The 11,120-nt window shown below is 44.6% G+C and overlaps 1 protein-coding gene across 3 annotated transcripts; it reads right to left on the bottom strand.

Moving 5' to 3' along the window:
- Nucleotides 1-1,623: 1,623 nt before the first annotated feature.
- Nucleotides 1,624-9,896, bottom strand: LOC148018360 (uncharacterized). Of its 3 annotated transcripts, none has more exons than XM_087661310.1 (3): nt 9,751-9,896; nt 5,370-9,514; nt 1,624-5,262 (listed from the first exon to the last, which is right to left on the bottom strand). In XM_087661310.1, the coding sequence occupies exons 2-3, from the start codon at nt 9,504-9,506 to the stop codon at nt 2,413-2,415; spliced, it is 6,987 nt and encodes a 2,328-aa protein (XP_087517436.1). In that variant the 5' UTR covers nt 9,507-9,514; nt 9,751-9,896; the 3' UTR covers nt 1,624-2,412. The 3 variants fall into 3 exon arrangements, with proteins under 3 accessions (XP_087517436.1, XP_087517435.1, XP_087517434.1); XM_087661309.1 differs by lacking the exon at nt 9,751-9,896 and adding an exon at nt 9,611-9,707; XM_087661308.1 differs by lacking the exon at nt 9,751-9,896 and having other exon boundaries at nt 5,370-9,693.
- Nucleotides 9,897-11,120: the final 1,224 nt, after the last annotated feature.

The following is an 11,120-nucleotide window of genomic DNA, read 5'->3' as shown; positions in this document are numbered from 1 at the left end:
ATGTCTCCAATAAATCTTCTAGGTTCTCTTTCTCTCTTCTTCTTGTTCCCTCTCTAAATCTCTCTATATCCTTCTATGTCTTACCCCATGGTAAGACCTTCAACCTTACACGCTTCGACACCACCACGTTGCTACAAGCCGTCCACATAGATATGTTAGTCGTGAGGTCTGATGTGTATTGAAGTAGAGAGAACAACAGGGTCAATGGACGACAGCAAAGCAAGACTTGGACCACGTTCTAGTTTGGAAGAAATAGATGATCTCTTGCCTTGCGTTTGTAAGGAATCCGTGTTCAACAACACCTTCTGACTCCCGAGTGAAGACTTAGACCACGTTCGATCTCTTGCTTTGTGGAGAACAACGCCTTCACAGTAGATCGAACTCGAGCGTAAGCAAGAGAAGACTGAAATTTGGGATTAGAGCGATGGCAGAGCACGAGCAAAATGAGAGAGACATGTCAGTCAAAGATGGACACAAGCTCGTATCTCGATTCTCCACCACAAGTGTAGAATGCTCAAGAAGCAAGCAGGAGAATTTTCGTTCAAAAAGCTGCCTTTCTCCCTCGTTTGTTTCGTTTATTTATATAATACATATATGTATACTATGGGGCCTTTCTTGATTTGCGTCTTCCATATGGGCGGTTAAGTTAACGGCCAGTCCATTACATGGGTCTTGCATCTTCTCCTTTCACATCAGTGTCACCTACCTGCCACTGGGAGAAAAGAAAAGAGCAAGAGAGGCAAAACAGATCAAATCTACATTGGGAGCGGATGTGTCTAAACCAGCGAGTTCAGCTCAGGGTCTGGACTTTTCCCCGAACGCATGTGCTCGCAGCAGCTTTTTCTGATGCATACGCCGGTGGCTTCCGGTTCGTTGCTAAGCAGACATGGGCTGCAGATGAAATTCTCCTTGTTGCTGGAGCAGTGAGCCAGATGCCTCTTACAAGGTCCGCGATCACGACGACAGCGTGAATGGTGAGACGCGACCCCAAAATGTTGTCCTGGACAACGGTATAATCGACTGGTTTTGGCAACACACAAAATCCAAAACCACAGCACTTAATCGGCTGCCAGACGTTTATGAACAGATGGGTGCCTTGTACCGCCAGGGGCAATGCATATACTGAGGCCAAAGAGCTATTTGATGTGAGAATTCTCTGTTTCTGCGCAGCCTGCGGTGACTGTTCCAACTACAAATGATATTGTCGTGGTTACAAAGGATTCTCCTGCCCGGGTTGTGTTACTCGCTGGTTACCCTATATTGCAGAAGACTAGCATCGACTGCATTGCCCGATTGTAACCCTAACTAATGGTATCATACATTTCACGAAAGCCAGGAGTGCAAGAACCATGAGGTGAACGCACCAAACAGAGAACGAAGAGAATCAGCTTGGACAAATTTACGGACCTGTTCGTGCACCAGCAGATTGGCCTGTGCAGACTGTCGACCACCGTGCGCGCAAATCTGCTACCATTCTTGTCAGATGTTATAAAGGCAGCAAAGCGAGAGACCCATCATGTTGGAAGCATAGTCACGGAGGCCCTGGACCGCATTGACAATAGTATGATCCATTGGATCAATTGACTACGATAGAGGGGAGGAGGGTTCTTCAACTTCTCGTCACCCCATTGGATCAACCAACTATGACAGAGGAGAAGGTCACTCTTCAACTTCCCGTCGCTTGCACTCGTTTCTTCAAGAGTCATGGGTCACTGTTCTTTCAATGCTGCTTTAATGGGACAATTCTGCTTATGCAATATATGAATGTGAGAAGATTAGTGTGGTACATCTAATATTCTCACTAGAAGATGATGCAAAAAAGCCGAATTCCATCTCACATTCATCGTTATTTTAGAAGACTGTTTTTAAGATCGACTTGAAACATTTGAAGCCGAGCTGCCAAGCAGTCAAAGCTTACTTAAACCCACCATTGTCTAAGTTCAAAACTTTCTAATCCAGAGCCAACTGTTTTCTCAGTATGTCAGGCCAGAAGCGGAGTCTGTGTGTCAGCTACTAATACGTTGACTACAGTAAAGCTTTGCTAACTTAGATATGCATACCAACCCCAAAAGAAGAAGACAGGGAACGAATTACCAAAATCTGCTGCTGGGAATAGAGGATATCAACCCCATTACAATTGTTGCCAAAAAAGTCTGCTTTACTTATTGAAGCATTACCTGACAGTTGACCAGCTTCCAAGCCCCGGTAGCGATAGTGGACATGTAATTAGAAAACCCTGTACTTTGCTGTTGAGCTTAGAACATTACAAACATATATGTTTCAATGCTGCCAAAACAAATAAGCCTGTGGACGTCTAATGTCACATATGACTATAGTAACTGAGAAGAAGATATGGATACTGTCAGGCATATTCGCTTAAGACTTTTAACCAAAAACAGAAGACAAGGTATGTCAATCACAAGAACTGCACAAGGCAGCCAGTTTAGGCTTAAGGCTCTTTGCCAAGTCCTCAAAGCTCTTTGCCAGCTGCACTTCATCCAGGCTCTTCTGAAAAGTACCATCACCAGCCTTGGCCATCTCCTTGAGAATGCCAGCATATGGATCGTTCCCAAACATGATTGTGTGCACAACCAATCTAGGCTCCTGCTGCTTCAGTTTGCAGACCATGTACACTGGATCAGTGCCCCCATTGTTGCCTCCGTCACTGAGGAAAATCACCACTGGGCTTTTCTTGTCCAGATTCGTATCACCTCTCGCTGCAGACAAAATCTCCTCTGCCTGTTGCAGACCTGCTGAGTAGGTAGTTCCACCACCAGCCCAGTACGACAGAAGTTGATCAACTAGATTCTCTGACAGCTCCTGCAGCCTTGTGGCCACTATCCCATAGTTATCAAACAAGACTACAGACACCATATCTCTCTCTGACTGCAGGCTGGTGGACTGTAGGCGTGTCTTGATGAAGCGTACAATGGCTTCATACACACAGCCCAGCCTGTTAGAATGGCCACTATTTATAAATTTTGCCATGCTGGGTGCAATATCTGTCGATTCCATAGATCCTGATTTATCAATCACAAAGATCACATTATGAGGCGCATGCCTTGAATGGTCACAGGCAAAATGGTGCCCATCTTCAGTAGTGTACCCACCAGAGCCATGCTGGTAAGCTCCACTCCTTGGGACTGGAGCATGCCAAAGCTTCTCAGTGCAGTACGATTTACCGTTCACTACTGAAGTAGAGGATGAACCCTGTAGATGCTCCTCCGACCTGCAGAAATGACCACACATTGCAAAAGAGGCCTTCTCCACTTCTTCACAAGGATCAGCAAACCTGATGTACTCCCAATATGTTTCATGGGTCATTTCGTCTAAGGGTACATCTTTATCCAAACCACTGCACTTCTCAGTCACATGCCTTGACCCATCATACAGTTTTTCTGTGCAGTGCCCTCCATGCTGTGCACCAGGACACGGCACCAAGTGTGTGTGGCCTCGACTCCTTGCTTTACAATGCATCATGCACATTTCAGCCATTCCAGATTCCCCCCTGGCATACTTCCGATCTAACACATCGATATCCTCATCTTCGGACACAAACTTCATTTTTGACATGTTACCATGCGGGGTCTTATGCAAACCTGCATGCCCAAATGGCAGCTGACAATAGTAAGCACAGGCTGGACACCTTGTGTTACAAAAGTGCACTGCATTCACATTGGTTGTATGCATATGTGGCCCATCATGAGCTTTTTTGAAGGGTGGTATCATCAAGCAACAGCCTTTGCGTTCCTCTGTTTGCTCTGATATATACTCATAGTCAAAGTCTCCCCTCTTTCCATGAAAGCTGCGAGTCTGCTTCAAAAGCTCAGTTAATACATTACAAATGCCTGGATTTTCACACTTCTTCGCACAAGGGTGCTCACCAGCACAATAATGCTCTGCTCTATCCTGAAGCTGATGGAAGTGGTCTTCAGTGACACATGTCCGTGTGCAACCTTCCATAGAGCACTGCATGGAGCAGAACCTCTCATGGCACACATGCCTTTCATGTTCACCCAACTCAAAAGGAATCACACAAACATTTTTGCACGAGGGCAAAGAACACTTCATTTTGCATTGATGCTGGCGAGAGTTGCATCGATGATCACCTTCATGATTCCTCCTTAAGGAGCAAGACAGGTTACAGTTAGAAGCCTTTGCAGAGAAAACACAAGGCATTTCACATGTATGCATCCTGCGCTTACAGTCATGGGCACCATCATGACCTGCAAGATCTTTGCACTGCAAAATTGTTAAGTTGGTGCATCCAAGTTGTTGCTGATCTCTACACTCCTCAAGACAGTAAGTACATTCCTCTACACAACTGTGGCCAGTTAAACAGGAATGCTCACTGGATGGGTGGCCTTTTTCCAAGATACATTTAAGGAAGCACTCTTTGCATTTACAAGAACAGACCACAAGCCTACTTCTCATTTCTGAGAGGGCAGCATTAACCTCAAGCCTCAATTTCTGTACATCACCCTCTTCTGAGAAATCCTTGGTGTTGACACTAAGCCATGCTAGAATCCTAGCTTTCCTTCGAGCAAGCAGAGATGCTAGAAAGGTATCATACATGGCAAGCCAGGTCTCATCATTTCCTTTGCGATGCACCACCTCCTGGAAAGCATCTTTGAGTGGTTGCAGGATACTTCCCATGGCCTTATTTGCGTCTGGTGAAGCAATGAGCTCCAAACCTGCATCTTTCACAGTGAAGGTATAACCAGATAAACATATTGGTTCATCACTGATCTGTTCCTGTGTATCAAAATCCACGAGGGGCATGCCATCCAAACAATTCCCTACCCTTAAAGCACCGTTCAAATGTTTTTTCAAAAGGCTGAGGCGCATGATCAGTCTTTTAGAGTCTAATGGAGACCAATCTCTGGCACTGATTTGAGCAATCACCAACTTCAAGTCTGTTATAAAACTTCGGCCTGAATAATGGATTGGTGCCAATTCTTCAATTGTTTCGGCAATGTTGGTGATGCTCGAATGAAATTCTGGACGCTGAAACGGAGGCATAGCTGCTATTTCCAGTTCTCCTCTATACATTGTGGTGAGAAAATTCTCCTGGGACTTGTTGCAGATATGCTGAATTTTGGCAAAGAACTCTACCTTCAGGTCATCCACATCTGACGCATCAACATCTTTTATTGCCATATAGAACAATCCCTTGAAGAGTTTCTGATCTGCCTTGACAAGACTGACACCATCTTGAAATCGCTGAAATATGGCCTCTGTTTCTTTGTCCAAGTGGAAATCCTATTTAAAAACAGTGTCAGATCATGCAAAACAGTAGAGAACAAGAAAAGCCGTCAAATCAGGATGGTGCATATGGGAAACAAAAAAAGTAATGACTCAGGATGTACCTTCTTATTGAATATTGTCACATTACTAATAGCTGCGTTTAAGATAGACAGAAGCATGTCTTCTTGCTCACTTCTCTCAAAACTGCCTAAACCCTCAAAATCAAGTAATACATAAAGACAATCTACTGTACAGCTGATGGTCATCCACACTCCATCAGTACAACGACCTCCTGCTACATCCAGAAATGAGCCAGCTAGGTGATTTAAAAGGTAGGATTTGCCACTGCTCTGTTTACCCATGGAGGATATAACCTTCACATTCCCTTTCCAATCACTTAGCACAACATCATAGATGCCAAATCGCAGAAGATTAGCTAGAGAGACAGCATCTGCATATACTGCATCAGCCGGAATCTGGAGGCCATTAATCAGTGGCTTCAAGGAATTATTTTCTGCACGAGCTACCTGCAAAGGTACTAAACAAACCAGCTGTCTTATCCACTTACCCAAGGAAACTGAATTCTGAGATTTTCCCAACGACCATTCTTCATTGTAGATGTCTACAAAGAGTTGAATATCAAGCTTTGAAAAATCCTTGCCCTTTTCTTTCAGCTTCTTCAGAGTCAAGCTGACATGCTCTGTACATCTCTGCTTTGTCACAATTTCATCCCAATTTGTATTTGGAGGATTCACTAGCACACACAATCTAATGATTTTATCAAAGGAACACAGAGGAGGACTACATGCATATTTGTCATATGCATGGAAGATATACTCCAAAGCAGGGCAAGATGATCCAGGAGCTTGCCTATCACTATTATCAGATATCGTAAGTTCAGTATTGCTGGTCCCAACCTTCTGAAGTTGATAAGCTTGTGATGCAGAGGAGATTTCCAAAACTTGAGACACAAGCGTCAGTGTCTGCAGCTTGATCACGAGGTGCATCTGAGGACCAAAGTACTTGCAGTCAGCCTGCAGTCCTATAATATCCAATCCGGAAGGCAGAGGGTGCAAATCCACCCTTTTCAAGTAAGCAAGAGAATCCCCTAGCAAATATATATGTGCAGATAATGCTGGTGAGAAGGGCTGAGTTTCACTACTGTTCTGATGGGAAGCGTCAAGTAAGAGATTTTTGTCACAGGATGTACAAGTATTTTTGTCACAGGATGTACAAGTGAAAACCATTAAACAAGTAGCATCTGGAGTTATGCAAGCTTTGAGAAAAGGCTCAGGGAGGGTTAAGTGCCTGGGTTTCATCATAGCAGGTACCAACTCAAAGATCCGGACTCGACTTTGATCATCTATTAGCACAAGCTCACGTTTTCCTGGAACAAACTCCATCCAAACAATGCTGCTGCTCCCTACAAACTCTGAGAGCTGAAGATCAAGTCCTGTCCAATCCAGATGCTGAAAGAATTCATCAAATCGGAAAAACTGGACACTTAGCAAAGACCGGTCAAACATAGCCATGAATCTGGAGATCTCATCAATTGCTACCAGATCGACACCTCTCTTAAATACTCTTTCTGGATTTCTTCCAATCACTGGGGCACTGAGCTTTGGACAGACATACATGTGCAAATATGACTTATCTTTGGCTTCGAGGAATATGAGGGCCTGTCCTGTTCTTGGATAAACTACTTTCTTGAGTATCTCTTTAGAAGGATCAAGAGTAATTATTTCAATGGCCTTGCTACAGGTTGGAATCAGAATGTGACTTGACTGGGCACTGGTCATCAGCTTCTCCAAGTCTTTTTTCTCCGGTACCAACTCAACAGCTTTCCAAGTGACTGTTTCATTGTCCATTTCCTCGATGTCATATGCCAACAAAAGCTTTACTTCATAACCTCGCATGAGAAGTGTTTTAAAGGAGTCCTTGAATCCACGAGTTCTTTGCTCAAGGCTTCTCAAAACTACTTTTCTTGCAGTATCCAAACTAGGGAGGGATGATTTAGACAGCAGCAACTTCATCTCCTGGAGGACACTGTGCAGTTCTGTCTCCATCTTGTTCTGGGCAGCTGCTGCTTCATTTTGGAAATCCCTCTCTTTCCTGCACTTGATAAGTGGACACAGATCTTTAACCACCATGATTCTGATTGCATCCCACAATGCATTTCTTGCAACTTCATATAATTCCAGAGCTGTAACAGCAACTTGCTCATGGATCACATATGCAGCATCTGGTGTAGGGCAGTCAAAGAAGTTGAGAAGCAACTTAGAAATTTTGTATCTGATTGAATTAGGGAATAACTTTAAGTCACTCCAATCTCTATGCTCAGAGGACAGAAGTGTCACAATGATCTTTTTGTCTACTGTAAGCTCTGAGCCCAACTCTTCCATTAAGAAGCTTGCAGCAGCTGCCTTCCTCTCCAAGCAGGGAATCTTTTCACTGCAGAGAGCATCCAGCCAGTCTTTCATGTATAGACAGGTATTGCCTATTTGCTTCATTTGGACAGTGCCCATGAAGGGGCAACTCTGGTGCTCAAAAACAGACTGAAGATACAGCCCAGTTGCAGTGTCTACATCTGCATTCATAATCATAGGTTCTCTGTTGGTAGATTTCACCCCAGAATTTGGATGCAGGTGAAACTCATATTTAGACCTGCCATCTTTCTCACTCTCCAGAATCACATGCTGGCCAGCACAGATTACACCTGCTTTGATTTGTGAGCCCTTTCTGTTGTCTGCTGCATGGCTTATTGTGTAAATTCCATGTGACTGTTTTCCAGACGCATCAAAAATTTCCACTTTCTCACCAGCAAAGAGCAGCCTGCCACCTGGTTGACCCGACAAAAAGCAGCAAATTTTGTTTTCCAGTGTTGAAAGTACAGAACATACAGCATCAAGTACAGCTTGATCAGACTCGTTGCCATATTTATTCATTACAAGCAGTCTTTCTTGGTCAACTTGAGAATGCAATCCGTTCCTCCAAAACATGCTCTCTTCCCAGGGAAACTTTTGCATCAAGAGTGGAGACACAGCATCTTGAAATCCTTGGACAATCTCATCCTCGCTACTTTTGAGAATGGCTTGGACAAAATTACTGGACATTCGCTCCTTGCTCTCTTCCAACCTTCGCTGCCATTCATCTCTGGTCTTTCGGTATTCCCGCAGCATATTCTCATTGTGCGAAACTTCTAAGAGCCTGAGGAAGTCCTCATCAGCAAGGGCAGTGCAGTCCACATTGAAGGAGCTAGACAGTGAGCGTAAGTGTTGTTCCACATCCCTAGAAAATTTTTCCATGGTCTTCCTCCTTGAGACCAACTTTGCTCTGTTGAGTACAGGGGAAAGCACAGCAAGCCTATGTAGGCCCCCAGAAAGCTGGGAGGGCACAGGCAGTACAAGATTGTCATCTGCTACTAGATCACTAGGTAGAGTGATGTTGAATCCCCTCAGTAACTTGATGTCATCTTCTGACTCTTTTCGGAGAGAGATCTGCAACCTTTGAGTTCTCTGCTTCTTCAAGCATGGCACACTTGTAGTGCATTGCTTCATAACAGGCTGTATACTTTCCCCTTGAAGACATGCATAGACACATCCACAAAGCTCCATAAGGTACCTTATGAAGTTGCAAGCTACATCCTTCCTGCTTGCTTGGCCATTAGTGAGCTGCCATTGCTTACATCCGGGCCAGTAGAAGAGGTATAAGGGAAGGTTCTCGCCCAGAGATGCATACAAGCCAGGCTTCAGAGAGTCATCTGACATACTCTCAAGCATCTGGGGGCTCAAGGCTTTCTCTCTGTTGAGAATTTGGGTGATCATGAGCTTATCACCGTACAGCCCAACTACGTTCAGGTTGAGGGCATCCAAAGATGCAAAGCTGAGCTCGACTAACTGCCCTTGGGGACCAAGGCAAGCAGAGCCAGGCAAGAGGGCATTGCAAAGGGCAGCTATTTGCTCCTCGGAAACCAATACCTTGTCGACAAAGCTCAGATCTTGCTTGTCTGAAATGATCTCTAAAAGGCGGTAGCTCGACATAGTTGCATCAATACGCCCCGTAGCATTGACATTCTGATTGGATACATCCACATGTAAGTAGTCATCACCTCCTCTAGTATCACAGATGTCGAAGGTGGGTGCAGATGGCTCCAAGTGAAGGCCCTCAAAGTCCAACGTATCCACATTCATCCAAAAGTTGGATTGATCATCGGCTAGACCCATTGCTTCACGATCGTGCCAGAAACTGCCGCCCCCCATTGGTAGTCCTGCAAAACGCATGTTAAAGAGGAGTCAAAACTAATGCTGTGTCACATTGATTCACAGAGCATCGTTTCAATCGGAAAGCTGCCATCACACTATACTTGACGGGGAATGTGAAGTCCAAGTCGCTAGACTGGGCGTAAACACCAGCTATTACAAGGCAAAACACAGACACAGAGAGAGAGAGAGAGAAGGAAGACAGCCCACTACGTTAGTGACTTGGAGCACGCGATTATATAACCTGTAGGTAGCCGCGACGAGCGTGCGGCTTGCGCCTGCGACTAGGCCTGAGAGCGAAGCCGCGACGAGCGTGGGGCTTACGCCTGCGCCTAGGCCTGCGAGCGAAGCCGCCACCTTTTGTGCCATTAATAAAGTGCTCCTGATAATGAGATTTTCTCTCTCTTTTCCCAGGAGCAAGGAACCATTTCTAAATTCTGGCCACGTGGTTCTTTCTTTCACTTTAATGTGCATAATTTTTCCAACTTTCAGGGTAACGGTTAATTTTCGAGGGCTTATCGAGATTTGATGAAAGGAATGCGTTTAAGGGCTGTTACACTATTCGAGAGATTTAATCGAGACATGATGAATGACTTGCGCAAGTCACCAAAATCACTATTGATTTGCGTGTGTCCTGGTAATAAGGGCCACTACATGCGCAGGTCACTTGACTTGCACAAGTCACCAAAATCGATATTGACCTAGACGAGTCGTGGTAGTGCAATCTACAACCCCATAAAAAGGGGAACTCCATCCATTGAACCGAGTAGCTCCAAAAATGGAGAAGCTTCAGTTTACCCAGGCAACTTGGTTGGGGTGGAGAAGGAGAAGCTTCAGTTTACCCAAGCAACTTGGTTGGGGTGGAGATTTTTGAATGGTGTGCTCTTCCTTTCTCTCACCTCAATTCTAATTTCTCTCTCTTATCTTTGCATTTCTCTCTCTTCCTCTACTTGCAAGCAGTGGGTTCCTCTCCTCAACGCCAACTTGTGTGTGGCATGGTATCTTCAATGGCCTCCTTGCCAAGGCATAAGTCAATTGACTTGCATGTCGTGAGGCTCTCAGCTTAACCTTAAGTGAACCTCTAAAGGTCGAGACACTTTTCGAGTGTTTAACAAGAGAGACACAATGAACAAATTAATCTCAAGTACATCTCTGAGGGCTACAACCTAGTATTTTGAGAAGGCATGTGATCAACTAGGGTAAGGGGGTCGATAAAGTGATAACTCCTAAATTAGTGACAATTATTTGTCATACCCCTCGTGCCAATTTAAGCCCGAAAAAAGACGCCCTTTCAAGAAGAAATAATGACATGCAAATTAATGAATGGAGGAAAAGGGTTTGCACATTGTCTTTGAAAGAGATTGTTGTTGCTTTTTTTTCAAGGCTCGTTACTATCACAATTTTATGGGCAAATTTTGCAGCAAAGCAAAATGACTTCAATAGCCATCGCGCAAGGGTAAAACCTAAGTGTTAGTATCCAAAAAAATTTCCTACAAGGCAATCAAAGCTTGCCAAGGAATATCAACAATTGACATCTCCATCAGACAAAATTCTTGTGATTTTTTGGGTAGCGGCACGGGGGAGAGGGGGGGGAGTGGTGTAAGGGCTTTGTAG

This window comes from Lygodium microphyllum, chromosome 21, assembly GCF_053477565.2.
Source record: "Lygodium microphyllum isolate KBCC chromosome 21, Lygodium_microphyllum_v1.1.10, whole genome shotgun sequence".
NCBI classification, from domain to species: Eukaryota; Viridiplantae; Streptophyta; class Polypodiopsida; order Schizaeales; family Lygodiaceae; genus Lygodium; species Lygodium microphyllum.
Note: the sequence above shows the minus strand (reverse complement) of the source record. Positions and strands in the feature narration are given on the sequence as shown.